This window comes from Otolemur garnettii, unplaced genomic scaffold (assembly GCF_000181295.1).
Source record: "Otolemur garnettii isolate 467f Iridium unplaced genomic scaffold, OtoGar3 scaffold00021, whole genome shotgun sequence".
NCBI lineage: Eukaryota > Metazoa > Chordata > Mammalia > Primates > Galagidae > Otolemur > Otolemur garnettii.
This window is the reverse complement of record NW_003852416.1, coordinates 3,101,250-3,118,965: the sequence shown is the minus strand read 5'-3', so window position 1 is coordinate 3,118,965 and position 17,716 is coordinate 3,101,250. Positions and strand designations below refer to the sequence as shown.

Sequence of the window (17,716 nt, the reverse complement as noted above, 5' to 3'; positions counted from 1 at the left end):
GGGGACTGCAAGTCCCAGCAGGCCCCGCGCCGTGAGCGCCGAGGCGGGAGGCGCGTCCCGGTCGGCGCCTGCGCAGTGCAGCCAGCAGCTTGCCAGTACCACACCCCCGGGAGGGACGGAGGGGAGGCAGAAACATCCGAGGCATTAAAGCATCCGAGGGAGCCGGAGGGGAGGAGAATGGAGTGACAGAGACACGCGGAGGGTGGGGGGTGGGGGGGAAAGTGTTGAGGGAGGGGGGAGGGGGGACACAGAGGGAGGAAGAAGCGGCGGCGGCGGCGGCTCCTCTTTGCAGTGGGGAAAACTCCGAGGGTTCAGAGCAGGAATAATGCGGTAGCGGGGCGGGCTGCTCGCTCCCGGCTCCGGCAGCAGCGGCGGCAGCCTGAGCCGCGGCAGCCGCAGCGGGCAGCAGCACCCCAGGCGCTGACAGCCCCGCCGGCCGGCTCCCTCGCTGACCGCCGACTGTCAATGGAGCTGGAAAACATCGTGGCCAACACGGTCTTGCTGAAAGCCAGAGAAGGTAAGAGGCAGGGCGGGTGCGTGCCCGGCGCATTTGCCGCCGGCCAGGGTGCGGTGTTGGGCAGCGTGTGCAGGATGCCCGCAGTCAGTGAGTTGATCTCGAGCAGGACACTTCGGAGAGCTGCTCTGCAAACCCTTCACGGTTCCTGCCTTGAGCTCAGAGAATCTGGACTTGGGCAGAGAAGGTTGCGGGGATTAGGATGCTAAAATATCTCTTGGTTTCCAGCTCTAACTCTGCACATCGTGCCATCTCGGCAGCTGTTTGAAAGGTCAGCTGGAAAAGCATTCATTCAGGCAGAGACGGGGAAATATGCAAATAAAATAGCTTTCCCGAGTCGGCCCGGGATGGTTCTGTGAGTGTGAATTGGTGAGTGTACGTGTGTGTGTCGGGGGGTGAGTAGAAGCAAAGTCTTTGCGCAGGGTGAGTTGATAAGACTATTACTGGAAACCATCCGCTGGGATGTTTCTTAGGGAAACCCCATTGTGTGGAAGGAAGTCTTTTTAAGGCAAAGTAAGATTTTGAGGAATTAGGCTGTTCATAGAGTAATCAAATAATCAAATCACCTGGAAAATCATTCAAGATTTCAGGTTTTGGCTTTTCTTTTTCCCTAGGGGATGAGATAACTGCAACGTTTTTATTTTGGCTCAGTTAAGAAAAGAAAGATATAAGTATGCTGGTGCCTAGATATGTTTTAGATGCAAATCATTAGATTTCCTGCATTTAGCTGGCAGGAAATATCGTGGAGTGAATAAATGGAGTGAATAAGATCCGAAGTTAAACCTTATAAACAGATTTTGACTCTTCTTTGAGATGAAAAAAAGGAAAAAAAATGGAGGGGGGAGAGAAACTTAGATGCTTCCCTAAAGTGATTGTGTTGTGTGTGTAAACATATATATTTAGAAATACCAGAATGTGTGTAACATATTTTGATGTTACAAGATTTGAGCTTTGCTGTGCAGCCTTATTATAAAAGGAGAGTTTTCCCTTTCAGGGGAGGAGGCTTTATCTGCTATTAAGGGTAGAAGGCAGACTAAGTAAGGGCTTGACTTTAGAAGGATATTTGTTGAGAGCCCTTGAAAATGCCTTACTTAATATTTTCATTCACCTACTTTGATGAATGAAGGAAGAATTTCTGGCCAGCAATAAAACGATTCATGTTTATCCAGCGCGTTCCATCACCTTGTGGTGCAGTAGGTGATGTACAGCCCACCGTGGGCTGGCTCACAGCAACTCAACTCGGCGTTCACATCTACTTTCATGGTCACTTGTCGCTCTAAAGCAGTCACCCAGAAGATTTGCTTTGAAAGTTCTGAAGGGAGGCAGTGCTTTGAAAAACTCAGCAGAGTATGAAATACACAGGTTCATCTCCTCCTGCGACTACCCCATTACTCAGCCTTGGTGTGATGAGATTTTTAGGAGAGGCTGTTACTCGGTGACCTCAGGTTCTAAGGTCTGAGTTATTTTTTTACCCCCATCCTGATGTTTTTAGCGAACTGAATCAAGGTAGGGACTGGAGGAGGGCTTTCCTCTAGGATGGGCAGTGGTCCTGGAGAGGAGGAAGAAGGGAAAACAGCCCCCACCCTCGGCAGCCTTTGCAGCCAGCCACCTAGTGGTGGGACACAGTTGTACATCCCAGGGCTGGGGGCTGGGAAAGTTTCCCTCCCTCTATTCTATTCCTTGGGAAATCACTGGATGTGAAGGTACCTGAGCCCTTGTAAGTTTCACTGGTGCCTCAGGTTGCCCCGGGAATCTGCTCCCCACACACTGCTGTAAAGATTTGTTTGTCCAAGAGATGCTTTTTCTTTCCTCAGCATTTGGTTGCTTCATTTTAATGCTTTGCTTCAAGTGGACAGAGGGATATCAGGTCCACTCCCCTCTACTCAAATTGTTCTCCCTAGTATTTTTTCAACCAAATGAATTTACTGTCTGATATTTTTATTTTGTCAGACCAACAAATTGGTTTTCTTTTTTTCTTTTTTCTTTTTTTTTTTTTGAGACGGAGCCTCAAGCTATCCCCCTGGGTAGAGTGCCATGGCATCACGCTCACAGCAACCTCCAACTCCTGGGCTCAAGCAAGTCTCCTGCCTCAGCCTCCCAAGTAGCTGGGACCACAGGCGTCCGCCACAACAGCCGGCCATTTTTTGGTTGCAGCCATCATTGTTGTTTGGTGGGCCCGGGCTGGGGATTCAAACCCACCACCTTAGGTGTACGTGGCTGGCGTCTTAGCCGCTTGAGCCACAGGCGCCGAGCCAACAAATTGGTTTTCTTTTCTTTTCTTTTTTTTCTTCCAGAGTCTTAGTGAAGAGAGCTGTAGGCTGGAAGCTTGTGTGGGGTGACCGACTCTCAATGGGGCAGAATTACAGTGATTAAAAGTGCTCAACAATGTGCCTTTTGCTTTTTTCCTTTTAAAGTCTTGTTCAGTGTCGCTGCAAGGGTTTGGTAGTCATCTCATGGTGAGAAAATAGCTCTTGATGATGCCTTTGAAATGGAGAGGGCCTGGGGAAACTCAAGAAAAATTAATCATTTACATGGAAACTTCATTTTAAGATTTACATTTCTCTCTTTTTTCTCTTACGCCTAGAGAAAAATTCATATTAAGTGCTTCTACCTTCTTTTGGCTTGGCTTTTATCAAAGATTTGAACCCATATATCCTAATGAGTGTGGAAGCTTTTAAAAATAAATTAAAACAATCAGAGGGGACAGTGGCTCACACTGGTAATCCTAGCACTCTGGGAGGCCGAGGTAGGAGGATACCTTGAGTTTAGGAGTTTGAGACCAGCCTTGTCTCCTTCAGTAGAGACAAGACCCAGACCTTGTCTCTACTGAAAAATGCACAAATTAGCCAGATGTTGTGGTGGGCTCCTATAGTTTCAGCTATTTGGGAGGCTGAGGCAGGAAGATCACTTGAACCCAGGAGTTTGAGGTTGATGTGAGCTAGGCTGACACCACAGTACTCTATCTTGGACAAGAGAGTGAGACTCTGCCAAAAAAAAAAAAAAAAAAAAAGCAGAAATTAAAGCAATTTGTGTTTCTCTTCTCATATACCTGAATTTATTCTATTAAATTTGATAATTCTCCAAATAGCCATATTATCCAAACATTCAGAAATAAAAGTTTTGAGAAGTTTAGTGAAATATATAACATAAAATTTATAGTGCATGAAAAAAATCTGAGTTTAAAATGTTTAAAAAATACTTTTCACTTAAAGATTTCTGTTATAGATGAGACATAGAATTGGTGAACATGAAATTTAATTTACTTCACTTAACAAAATACATTGTAAACAATTTGAAATGTGGCTTTCAAGTAAAAGTCACATTTGTCCCAAACAATAGTGAAACAGACGTTGAAGAAAAACAGACACATTTTGCAAATGCCATAAAGTGATTTGTAGTTGGCCATGTTGGTGGGTGGCACTGGGACCTATTTTTTGTTCTTATTGCACATTTTTAAAGGCAGATGGCTTCTAATTCATTGTACATTCAAATTCTTACCATAATAAGATATGTATAAAGTGGTAAATGTTAATGTAGCAATAAAATGATTCATTTTTAGTGATCAGAAAATGCAGCAAATAAATTGCAACCTGTGACCATTGTTTTGAACTAAGAAAAGATAGGGATGAACATTTCAAACCACTGAAATGTATTTTGTGGGCTGTTTATTTGGCTTGGTCTCATGAGAAAACATCAACTTGATGATTCTTAGGAATTTTAGGTTACTCTCCTGAAAAGTGGTTATGAAAAAAAGAAAGGGTTCTGACTGAATTCGTGCCAATTTATGGAAATGAGCTAAGTGATTAAGCATTTAATAAAAAAGAGACCCAGAATAACTCTATTTACATTTCAAAATCTCAGAAAATTGGCAAGGGAACTAGTGTTGAAATAATAGTGAGAAAGAGTGTTTGCAGAATGCCGTGTGTGTGTGTGTGTGTGTGTGTGTGTGTGTGGTTTTTGTTGTTGTTTGTCTTATTGTTGGAGAAAAGGTTTTTGTGTTTTTCTCATATTCTAGATGTTGCCTCACTTCTGAGTGAGTAGTGGTGAGAAAAAAATTTTGCAAGGGACCATCTTTCCTTTCTTCCCAGGCTAGCAATAGCCATATCTGATCACTAAAGATGTCAGAAGGATCATTGATCCCATTTTCCTGAGTGTAATACTAGTGAGCACAGGAATTAACTAAAGGAACATAATGATTTTGCCGTTTGTCACAATTGCTGAAAACCAGAACCTACAAGAACCATTTTCTCAGATAACTGTGACTTGTTGGCCTGGATCTTCCTGATGATCAAGATTAGGGACCTGGGAAAAGGTGAGGCTGAGAGAGGTTAGGAAGGACAGGAGGAGTGAATCCACATCCAGGCCGGTGAGGGGCAGGCTCTGCCTTGGACCAACAGAGCATTCCACAGCAGGGCTGACAGCTTGTGACCCCCCACCCCTGCCCCTGACCTCTTTGCCCTGAACCGCTGATTCCTAATGAGAAAGTTGAAACATCCTCATGTTAAGTTATTAGAACAGTGGAATGTCACTGAAGCGCCAAGCCCTCTTAAGGGTTTGGGGAGGCGTACTCCACCCTGTAACTTCACCCTTTAATCTTAACGTACAGCAGCTCTCATCCTGTTGAAGGCAGCTCAGTGTGTGTAAAAGCAGCTTGGCCTGTTAAACACAATGCCGTTAGATGAAACTGCCTTTGTATTTTATAAGTTTCCTTTTTCGTACTGACAGCTTGAAGGGAGAAAAACTAAAAGCAATGTTTTCAGAAGGCCTCGCTTTCTTAGAGAAAGATTTCAAATGATGACTGCAGTTAATCTAGCTGCCTTAAAAAAAATCATCAGATAAATGCCCACAAGACTCTCATCTTTCAGTAGCTTAGCTGCTTCTTGTCAGATTCTAAACTCCAGAGCTTGATTCTTCCAGTGCCCAAACTAATCTTTGTTTAAATTATGTCTTCAGAAGCTATAACTCTTGTAGTGGCTTGCAAAATGATACCCTTGGGTCTGGGCTGAAGACTTCAAGAATGCTCAAGTGAATTTCAGGAACCAGCTCAAGATAGAACCAAATTCATCTCTACCAAGGGCAATGTAATCTGTGCCTGGGAACTTTCAATGTTTTTATAAACTCATGAAGGACCGTGGGCAGTATTTAAAATTAATATTTATTGCCAGTATGTTTGTGGCTCAAGATAAAATATTATATCGAGACATTTTTTCCAATGAAATAGGCTTATTGTCACAAAAAGGTGTTATTGTCATAGATCATATAGAGCAGAGGTGAAACTCGAAAAAACAACAGAAATTGACTACCAACAGTTGACACATTGGGAAGAAAATTAGGAATGCCTTCAATCATATTCTCCTCAGCCCCATGCCTAACTATTTCTGTCAAAATAGAATAGTGAAGACAAAGGACTGTAAGAAGTGATTTTGAAATGGCTAAAATGGATCATAACCTTAAATAATAGGGATGATTTCTACTTTAAAACATAACCTGTTATATTTTAGTAAAAAATATTCTTCTTTTTTTTTTTTTTGCCATTTTTGGCTGGGGCTAGGTTTGAACCTGCCACCTCTGGCATATATGGGGCTGGTGCCCTACTCCTTTGAGCCATAGGCACTGCCCTATTTAAAAATATTCTAAATATTAAAAAGAGTTATCCTGGGAGGGGTCTGAGACAAAATTGTTTCTTTACTACCATTCAAACACTGAGGAAGCTTTTCATTTTACATAAAATCGTTTTTTGTTTTTGTTTTTTTTTAAGAGGTAGAGTCTCATTTTGTTATCCTTGGTAGAGTGCGGTGGCATCACAGCTCACAGCAGCCTCTAGCTCTTGGGCTTAGGCGATTATCTTGCCTTAGCCTCCTGAGTAGCTGGGACTACAGGCATTTTATATAAAATCTTTTTATTTTTTTAAAGAAAAAGTGGTTACTTCTTGACTGGCCCTTTCTCCTTCCCCCATTTCTCATTTTGAAGAAACCACTCTTGAATTGTTTTCTGAAATTCTTGCTAAGTTGAAATTCACTTATTTATTCATTTGACATTTGTTGATGGACCCTGTGCAGAGGTGACATTTTGGATGTCAGCCTTGGACAAAATGCAGCAAAAGGTGGGTTAAAAGATGCATTTTGGGCAGGTGGCTCACATTTGTAATCCTAAGCATTTAAGGAGGCCAAGGTAGGAAGATTGCTTGAGATCAGGAGTTTGAGAATACCATGAGCGAGAATGAGACCCCCTCTCTATAGAAACTAGAACAATTATCCTGGCATGGTTGGAGCATGCCTTTAGTCCCAGCTACTTAGGAGGCTGAGGCAGGAGGATTACTTGTGCTCAGGAGTCTGTGGTTGCTATGAGCTATGATGATGCCACTGCACTCTAGCCAGAGTGACAGTGTGAGATCCCATGTGAAATAAAAAAAGATGCAAAGATGCAAATGAGGGCCACTATCATCTGTTTAGGGATTTATTTATTATTTTCTTTTCTTTTCTTTTCTTTTCTTTTTTTTGAGACAGAGCCTCAAGCTATTCTCCTGGGTAGAGTGCTGTGGCTTCACAGCTCACAACAACCTCCAACTCCTGGGCTCAGGCGAGTCTCTTGCCTCAGCCTCCCAAGTAGGTGGGACCACAGGCGCCCGCCACAACTCCTGGCTATTTTTTGGTTGCAGCTGTCATTGTTTTTGGCGGGCCCAGGCTGGATTTGAACCCGTCACCTTAGGTGTATGTGGCTGGCGCCTTAGCCACTTGAGCCACAGGTGCCAAGCGTATTTATTATTTTCTTACAGGCAGGGTCCCACTCTGTTGCCCAGGCTAGAGTGCAGTGATGCAGTCATACTCACTTCAAATTCCTGGGCTTAAGCAGTTCTCTGGCCTCAGCTTCTCCAAGTGGTGGAATTATAGACGTGAACCACCAATGCTTGGCCTTTTTAGGGTTTTTACACGGGTAAACTAGATATGAGCAGAATTAGATTTTTTTCCCCCCAAAGCTGAAGTTGACTGTGGTATAACCTCCTTAGCTGTGTCTACTGTTGTGCCTAGACTTTAGACAGTGGCCTAAGGGACCAATATGTGATTTAAGGATAATTAAAAGGTCATACTTCAGGGATAGGGCTGGATAGGGCTGAATCTGAAAGACAGGTACTAATTTTCTGGGATGTGAAAGCCCTTTGATTGAGGAATGATTAGATGTGAGAGGAGAACTGGTTGTGTAGTGGTGGCTTCCAGACAGAGCAGTCTTCCCAGGACAGAGGCCTGGACATGTGAATGGGCTGCAGTTCTGTAGTGAAGACAGTGGATTGGTTTGGGTATGTCCTTTGGCACAGCCTGTCACTGGGAATGACATGAAGTAGTTAAAGGCATCTGGTCCTCTAACGGGGCTCTGTCCAACATAGTAGCTCCCAGCTGTATGTGCCTATTTAGATTTAAGTTAAATAAAGTTTTGAATCCTGGATCATGCTAACCATATTTCTAGTGCTCAGTAAACACATGTGGCTACTGGCTACCATATTGGACCATGCAGTATAGAACGTTTCCACCATTGCAAAAAGCTCATCTGGACAGAGTTCTATACATTGAATGGGAGTGATAACCCTATGACTTCTGGCATGAAAAATTAAGGAAAGGTAAAAGAAGGGGGAGTGACAGGGAGCTAGAGAGTGGAAGAGAGAGATGGGGGAAGGGGAGAGAGGGAGAAGAGAGATGAGAGAGGGAGGTGGGTGGGAGAAGGGGAGAATCAGGGAAGGGGATGAAGGTGGGGGTTAGGATTGACTGACCTAAGAGGAGAATTCAGGGACAATCATGGATGGTGGTCAGGGTAAGCTACTGAATCTCCCCTCCCCTCCCCTCCCCCCTTTATCAGATCTTGTTGGGAAATTTGCCTAAATTGAGCGACTGACTTTCCTGATTCAAATTACATACATGATATACACACATGCAGAGCCCTTCTTGAAACTCCTAATGTGGGTGTATTTTAAAACAGTCATTCTATTAAGAAAAACCATTAAGTTGCATAAGTGCAGCAAATCTACAGAAAGAAAAGAAAAGGAAACCTTCACAGACTTCAAAAGGTGATCTAAAGTGAGGACCAAAACAAGTAAAATAATTTTAAGAGCTTCCCACCCCCTTTTTTTTTCTGAGCAGGACAGATAAGATCTGGAAGAGGAGCTGAGGGCAAGGGGAGGGGGGAAGAGGATATGTTTCTTGTTCTTGTATCCACTTCAAAATGGAGTTTCCTTAAAAACTGTTTCTTGTGTGCTTGGAAACATTTTAACAATATCCCAGTTAGAGTACACTTAAAAGGAACATAAGCATTTGAAACAATAAAACACATAGTTGCTTATTGTACTCTTATGTGGGAAATAAGGGACTCCATATGAAGTTGTACCAGAGTCACCTGACAGAAGGCAGAAATAAACTAGGCCAAGTTTGATAGGGCCTGCTGTGTCCCTGGAAACTTAGAATCTGTGGAATAGCAGTACTTTTTTTAAAAAAGGCAAAAGTGAAATGAACCCCAAAAGACAACTTCTGGGCAGAAACCAAAAGAGGCTAGGTTAAACAGATAGGAACATTCCTCTGTCTTAAAGTGGCAGAGGCCACAGGGCCACCAGGTGCCTTGGCTGCCCCAAGCCTTCTCAGTCTGTCTACTGCCCTGTTCTCCCTTTCCAGAAGAGAGGTTAGCCCTGGTTTAACAGATGGGGAAGCTGAGATGATAGAAAGGGAATCACTTGTGCAGGGTCACTTGAACTTTGGACTTTTGGGGAACATTGCAGGTAGATGTGCTCTACCCTCCAAAGTGCTTTCATGTTCTAAGATAAATCTTTCTTCCCTCTGGTAATAACATAAGCCGGAAAAGCAGACATATTTCTCAGGGTGGTATGGTTTTTAAATGTAAATGTCCATGAGGTTGTTAATTGTGAAGGAGAAAGAGGGTCTCTGTTGGATTCCCTGCAAAAAGGGTCAAGCTGGGGATATAATTTCCCTCTCAGATCCGGCTCTCAGCTAAGTGTCGATCTGAGTGCCACTGGGTAAAGTAGTACCCGCTGGTAGGTTGTGATGACTGATAGGTTAGTTGCTGAAGCAGGTGTTTCTATTTTAAAAATACAGCGGTGTATCAACTCACATGAATCTGTCTGTGATTGAGCAGAGGGTGGGATGTACGTGTACTGTACTTACATGCCGGTACGTGCATACACACATGTATACATGGTTATCATTTTTTCTAGAGTCTCCTTACCTGTGTTTTCCCTCTACCTGTGTCTACCAACACCTCAAATGAGCAAGGTGATGATGGTGGGGGCAGGGATGGGAATTTAGATGTGGGTCACATCATTGACAGCAGAGCCAAGAGGTGGGCAGTGGGCATGTCTGTTCCTGCTGGCATTGGCTTACTATGTGCAGGTCAAATTTGCCCACAACCCCCTTCCTCGGGTCCTTGCCACTCCTTAGGAAACCCTGGCCCTTAGGTACCTCTGCCTGATAGTGGCATCTTAGGTACATACTCATGTCTCTGCAGCTTTCTTAATTAAAAAAAAAGGGGGAGGCTTTAAAACAGCTTTAAAGGGCTGATGCAGAAATGTGTGGGGTGGGATAGGGAGGATTCCTCTACCAGATTGCAGACATCCCTGTCTCCCTCCCAAAGAGAGGGTATGAAGTGGTCCTTTCCCCCAGAAAAGCTCTCTTAGGGTTAACCTCTTTCCATCTTTTAGTGGTAACCTTATGAGTGTTTGCATTTAGAAACCATGTTAACCTGTGTGTGTGTGTGTGTGTGTGTGGTACAATTTAGCAGCTTTACTTTTCAAGGATCTTTCTGAGGCAAGGCAGTTTCTAAGAACCATGGACTGCCCTGGGGCTCCGCTGTCAGACTTGAGATAGTGGCAAGGAGGCAGTATGATGTCAGTGCCTGATAATGAGAGGACAGGAAGTCACGCCTTTGATCTTCTGCTGCTGCGAAGGTGAGCTCTGCACTTAACCATTACAGGAAGGGAAGGGGGGGTGAGGATAGAATTACCCAACTACAGGATGGAGAGAACCCAGCCAGTGGAATTGGTCTGCATATCTGATAAAAAGTCTTGTGAAACCTCATTTGAAAATGGAATTCCATCTTGGCATAAGTCTTAGCACCACTTCTGAAATGGAAACAGGCTGGAGAAGGGTCAACAAAGGGCCCAGGAAAAAACAGCTTTAAAGGGCTGATGCAGAAATGTGTTCTGCCTGGTCTTAATGTTGTCTGCTACTACACTCTGGAGAAGCCCGATGGGAGGCACAGATAATGTCCCAGGACAAGGAACTCCAAGCTCTAGGAAGAATAGGAAAGGGAGTGAAAGAATAGGAAAGAATTGTGCTGTTAACTCGAATGGCACAAGATGTCTCCACATCCAGTTTTCCTCAAGCCAAGTGCACTAAGCCTGCAGTCACAGATCAGGGAGGATGTTTGTGGATGTATGTTCCAGGATGTACCTGGAACATAGTAGGTGTTCAGTAGTATTTCTAGAATGAATGATGGTGTGCAGGTTGACTGTCTCTAATCTGAAAATCTAAAATCTGAAATGCTTCAAAATTTGAAACTTTTTGGATGCTTACATGACATTCAAAGGAAATCATCACTGGGACATTTCAAATCTTGGATTTTCAGATTTAGGATGCAGACTTGTCAGTATAATGACAATAGTCCAAACTCTGAAAAAGCCTAAAGCCAGCAACACTTCTGGTCCCAAGCATTTCAGGTAGGGGATAGTCCACAGAGAGTGAGAGCCTCAAGAAATTGGCTTTGATGTCAGAGTAGATGGTAAATTAGGAAATGATTCAACATGGTTAAGGAAGGTTAACTAAGGGTAGAGGGCACATTGGAAAATGTTTTCTAAATGTTTATCTTAACTAGGAAAAATGTTTGGCCAACTCCCCCTCCCCCCTAATTTGGAAGTGGTTTGTTTTAGTTGTTTTGGAAGACATAAATATTTGCTCTAGACCAAACATTTGGGGCAAACAATTCTCCCCAATCCTGGGGCTCTATGTGAGTTGGAGGAGATGTTTCATGCTGATAGCACACATCCCTTTTTTGGCCAAATCTAAGGTAGCTTAAGACACAATCTTCACATGCTTTTCACATCACTACTAGAACGAGGCTGAGCAAATGGAAACAAAATAGGAAGCCAAGCAATAATCCTTCCAGACCCAGGGATGGCTGATGACCCGGCGTCTGAAGGATGTAATCATTAAAGAAAAATTGCCTTTCTGCACATGGGCAGGGAGGCTGGATCCAATTAAGACAAGGAAAATGTCTGTTAACTTGGAGGAAAAATTTCTAAACAGTCAATTCTGTAATCCTCTCTGAAGAGGAAGAGGCCAACGTGACCAGGCTTTATGGATGATGCCAAACCCTGTGATATATAATAATTAGTAACCACTGGTTATTCTGCCGCATACTCATTCTCCAAACCACTAACCATTGCTTGGGATGGAATGCACCGGGCCTAGATATTTGCCCCAGATGTCTTCCCATTAGTAGTATCCAATTAGAGGGATTTTACAAAATTAAAGTTTAATTCTCTATAACATAGAGCAAAATATAAATTAAGGGTAGAAAACCTGATCTCTTTGGATGGTCCAATGGGTTACCAAGGTGAAGGCTAGTCTTTCTTTAACACTCAGGTAACTGTTGGGCGACATGGTCCCTGGTATTCTCACTAGTCTTTTGGTAGCTTAAAAACATTTTGAGATACAGATGAAATTGAGGTTAAGAAAAAAAAAATTAAGAATAGAAAAACATTTCAAGAATGACCTGAAGGGGGTAGAGAATTTGAGAGGCCTATTCAGAGTCACATTCTTTTTGGGCAAGTGAACCTGTATATCTGTTTGTAATTTCTGTCACCCAGGGTGGGCCCGTGTGCTGTAAATATTTGCTAGAATGTAAGAGTGTAGAGGTTCAAGGGAAGCTGGGTTCTGATGGGAATAGCCCAGGATTGGCTTTTGCCTCTCCTGTAGTGCCATAAATCCAGTATTTAGTTGGCACTTACTATGTACTTGGAAACATGCTGGGTTCCGAGAGGAGGATGTGGTGGGCAATGCACATTTTCTGTAAAACAATATTAAAAAAAAAAAGAAAGAAAACCTGTAGTGACAATCCTTTTATTTGATCTTTCCAACCCTGTGATTTTTTTATTCTCCATTCTTACAGATGAAGAATGTGAGGCTCAGAGAGGTAAATAACTTACCCTAGAGCACCCTGCTAATTCCAGAACCTGCACTCGGCTCCAGACTCAGTCTCTGTGTCTGATGTTCTTTTTACTCCGTCACAGCTGCTGTCCTCCGTGATCTCACCAGCCATTTGGAACATCAATACTAACATATGTGAGACATTTACAGATGAATCAAGTGTGCGGCTGTGACTCACAGTTAGATAGATAGGAGTCATTCCATCTAACTTTTAATATTTAAAAAAAAGTCTGCACAGATCATACTCGCTTGCTGAAGGAAAGCCTTGACAATAAAGCAAAGCAAGAAGGAAGCCAGAATCCCTCCCTTCCTGGTGCCCCTGTGACCAATCCCAGCACTCCAAGGCAGTTGCTGTCAGTGTTTAGGTAGACCTTGCCCCAGATCTGTGGGTCTACACGCACATATGCTTGTCTAGATATAATTTTGCATGAATGGGATCCCAGTGTACACACTGTTCTGCAGCTGTTTTCTGTCGACAATATGTTGTAGTGCCTGTCCATATCTGTGTTTAAAGTTTCCCATGAAATAGGGTGTCAGGAAAAATTGTGAAAGACTTTGGAAGCTGAACGTTGTTTCAGTGGAATGCTGAGTATTTTCTAGCAAACTCTTAGGGGTTATCTGGTTCTAAAGGGGTCGGTGCCTGATTGTCTTTGACTAATTTTATCAAGCCCCTATAGTGGGTCATTTGCACTTTCCAATTATTAAATGTATTATAAACAGTGTAGGAATATTTTTATTCATTATATATTCATCTTTGTGCACTTATTTTAAAGACTTAGTTTTTTTTTCCTATGGGAGTAAATGTCTAATAACCTCCCCCCTCCCCTTTGGCAAGAGTAGTAATAATTTCTGAAATAGTTAAGTGACCCTAGGGATGTGCAAAGTAGATTTTCGTATGAGAAAGGAGCATGATACATGTGACGTGACATTTTTGAGACCTTTGGGATTTAACATCCCTCGCCTCAGAGTAATCAGTCATCTTTTCTATGGCATTCAGCTTGGAGTAGGGAAATCAAGATTGAGGTCTATCAAAGGCTTTACTTGTCGGTGACTTTTTAATGGCCCTGGGGATTTGCATGTGTAAATCAGGCAGAGAATACAGGCTCAGAAAACAAGCCTACAGTTTTGTAAAGGGAATCCCATATTTCTCACTTTTGATCATCATCATAACCTTGTGGGGTAGACCTGGGAGTTGTTTTTGTTGATATTATTCTAATTTGAGAAAGAAAGAAATTAAGCCCAGAGAGGTGAAGAGATTTTCCAAGATCACACAGCAAGGGTCCACTTCCCTTTCTTCCTCTGGTGCGTACCTATTTCATCATCTGTCATGTTTAAGGGCTTTTGTGGTTTGGTTACACATTGCATGACTCTAGGGAGGCATCCCTTAGAGATAGTAGATTTGCAGATGGACCAGGACAGGGGTCAGAAAGTATCTCGAGGAAGGAGCCTCTTTCCTGATCCTCTCAAATGCGCTGTGTGTGTGCTGCTGTTGGTTTTACCATGTCCTTTCTCTGGTACGGTATTCCCCTCTGTGGAATTCTGTGGCTCTTCCATTGGTCACTACTTTGACTAAAGGTTTGCATGTGACTGACCTAGATGACAGTTTAGTGATTCCCACTTTGAGAATAGAAAGCACCCAAAACAAAATAAAATAAACAAACAAACAAAAAAACCCAGTACAATACACAAGCCACTGGCCCCTCCTCCTTCCTTGACCTCCCTCTGATACAACCTTGGCGCGTGGGCATAGTCCAAAGCCCAGGGTCTCCAATAATTCTTTAAGTATTGGAGGAAAGTGTTTTCTTCCAGGCGGTTTCTTCCTGGAAACCTCTGTAGATGTGTGAGCTTGCACTCTGCTGGCTCACGGCTGCCTGGAAGCAGCAGAGTTACTCGATGGAGAAAGGCTGCCCCTTAATTGAATGATTAGTCTGAACATAGCTGTGGTCTCAGTGGCATCTCAGAACTCCCTACACCGAAGCCAGCCCCTCTCTTCCCGAGAGGAGGGAGCTGAGGGCTGATGGAAGCCCATGTAGGTGGCCACACCACAGCAGAAACAGTCTCAAAAGTAGGAGGGGTGCCCGGGCCTGGGTGTTCTTCCAAGGCAGCTCAAATAATACTGACTCCCATGACATGTGAGTTTCCCAGGGCTGCCATAACGAAGTATTACAAACAGGGTGACTTAGAACAACAGAACTGTGGGCAGCGTCTGTGGCTCAGTGGGTAGGGCGCCTGCCCCATATACCAAGGGTGGTGGGTTTGAACCCAGCCCCGGCCAAATTGCAAGAAAAAAGTAGTCAGGAATTGTGGTGGGTGCCTATAGTCCCAGCTACTCGGGAGGTTGAGGCAAGAGAATCACCTAAGCCCAGGAGTTGGAGGTTGCTGTGAGCTGTGATGCCACAGCGCTCTACTGAGGACGATAAACTGAGACTCTGTCTCTAAAAGAAGAACAGCAGAATTGTATTGTCTCTGTTCTGGAGGCCAGAAGTCCAAAATCAAGGTGTAGGCAAGGCTGGGCTACCTCTGAAGGCTGGGGAAGGACGTGCCCCAGGCCTTTCTCCTTGGCTTGTAGATGGCCATCTTCTCCCCACGTCCCTTCACGTTGTCTTTCCTCTGTGTGTGTCTGTCTCTGTGTCCAGAGTTCCCTGTCTTACAAAGACACCAGTCATATTGGATCAGGGCCCACCTTGATGACTTAATTTTAACTTGATCACCTCTGTAAAGATCTTATTTCCAGGCTCGGCGCCTATAGCTCAACCGGCTAAGGCGCCAGCCACGTACACCTAAGGTGGCGGGTTCGAATCCCCAGCCCGGACCCGCCAAAACAACAATGACGGCTGCAACCAAAAAAAAAAAAAGCCAGGCATTGTGGCGGGCACCTGTGGTCCCAGCTACTTGGGAGGCGGAGGCAGGAGACTCGCTTGAGCCCAGGACTTGGAGGTTGCTATGAGCTGTAATGCCATGGCACTCTACCCAGGGGGACAGCTTGAGGCTCTGTCTCAAAAAAAAAAAAAAAAAAGATCTTATTTCCAAATAAAGTCATACATACTCTGTGGTGCAGGGTGTTAGGACTTCAGCATATCTTCTTTGGGGGGTGACAATTAAACTTGTAACATAGGCTCTGCCTTGGTGCACTGAATCAGAAGCTCATGGGCAGAGCCTGTGTTAAAAAACTTTTTTTTTTTTTGAGACAGAACCTCAAGCTATCCCCCTGGGTAGAGTGCTATGGCTTCACTGCTCACAGCAACCTCCAACTCCTGGGCTCAAGCGAGTCTCTTGCCTCAGCCTCCCAAGTAGCTGGGACCACAGGTGCCCGCCACAATGCCCGGCTATTTTTTGGTTGCAGGCATTATTGTTGTTTGGCGGGTCTGGGCTGGATTCGAACCCGCCACCTTAGGTGTATGTGGCTGGCGCCTTAGCCACTTGAGCCACAGGCGCTGAGCCTGCATTAAAAAACTTAATAGGAGATTTTGAGGATGACCAGGCATGGAAATAGCTGCTTTGTAGAACATCACAGGTAGTTGGTTTTCCGAGTGACTTTGGAGGTTTTCATGGAAACTCTAACTGGGCATCTCAAATAGGTCTTTGCTCTGCAGCTTCTCTGGTAGTTAGTTGCCTTTTGTCTTCTGCTCAAATTGTTCTAGTGAATGTATATCTTCACCTAAGCAGCCCATCCCATTTTGACCCATAGGATTGAAGAAAAAAAAATAAAAATAAAAAAGAGAGAGGCTTTTTGCCTCACCCTTGAAATTGCAAACACCCTGAGGGCTGGCTCTAGGGGTCTTCCTCTGTATCTCCCTGGACCTCTCTAAGATGCTAAAGGTAAACCCAAATCTGTCTGTTAAGCCCAAGTGTGTCCACAGAGTATTAACCCATTAGGTCCTGGTTCTGCTCTTTGGAGATACCCAAGATAAATGTACTCATTGCTCAGGGGGCCCTTCTAATATTGGAAGGCAGCTGAGATGCTTACTGTAAAACCAGAGCCCTGAGCCACACATGGTAGTAGGTGCCCTTTTGTCCCAGCTACTGGGAGGCTGAGATGAGAGGATTGTTTGAGACCAGGAGTTCAGGGTTGCAGTGAGCTGTGATCAGGCCTGCAAATAACCACTGCACTCCAGCCTGGGCAACATAGTGACCCTGTATCTAAAAAAAGCAAAAACCAAAACCAGAATTCTGGTTTCCGGATTCCCAGGAGATGCTTTCATTATGCATCGCAGTTGAGGAACAGACACAGTCAACCCAGGGTCAGAATCTATCAGCAGGTGGAAGTGGTGGTGAGGTTAACCTCTGGTGAAGCTCAAGCTTTAGTAACTTGCCAGAAGTGGGACCAGGTCACCCACTTTTTATGTTTTCAGGGTAATGTGGTATCTTCTTTTACTGTTTATGTGCAGTGATCTGTGTATTTCACTGCTCATCAAAAGTTCTACCAGGGGCTCTGTGAAAAGTTCCAAGGAAAAGAGAGAAGTGCCACCAGCACGCCATGTGCCACCTCTCTCAGCCAAGCTTTCCTGAGTAAATGTGCAGCATGGCCCAGGTGATCTCTTGGGCTCCTTTTATCCTTTGAGTCTTAAGAATGTGCTAGTGTATTTCCCAGTGATAGTAATTCAACTCTGAGTGGGTACTTCATAATAAAATTTGATGTTAATTTGAAGAGCAGGCATTACACATTAAAATGAAAATTACCCCCAAGGAAAGAATTAGAACCAGGAGGGGTTACATGTACAAGAGAAACCAATGGGAAAAAAAGAAAAGAAAACCAAAACCACCACTGCACATTTAACTCATGCCTACAATCTAAGAAAGGCAAACACATGATTCTGGTATTTTCTTTAGTGTATTAGACAGGAAAATTAAATCAAAAGTCAAAAATAAGCAGTTTGAGTGTTCTACACTGTATTATCTCAATAAATAGTCTTCCTGGAAAGTTTAAAAATACATAGTACGGCTCGGCGCCTATAGCTCAACCGGCTAAGGCGCCAGCCACGTACACCTGAGGTGGCGGGTT

At 43.9% G+C, this 17,716-nt stretch overlaps 1 protein-coding gene across 1 annotated transcript in view; it reads left to right on the top strand.

The window, feature by feature from the left end:
* Nucleotides 1-221: 221 nt before the first annotated feature.
* GRK5 (G protein-coupled receptor kinase 5) overlaps nucleotides 222-17,716 on the top strand; it is a 229,804-nt gene continuing 212,309 nt past the window's right edge. Inside the window, exon 1 of the mRNA XM_023511674.1 lies at nucleotides 222-517. Coding sequence (XP_023367442.1) covers nucleotides 466-517 — 52 coding nt within the window. The 5' untranslated portion in view covers nucleotides 222-465. The remainder of the gene's footprint in view (nucleotides 518-17,716) is intronic.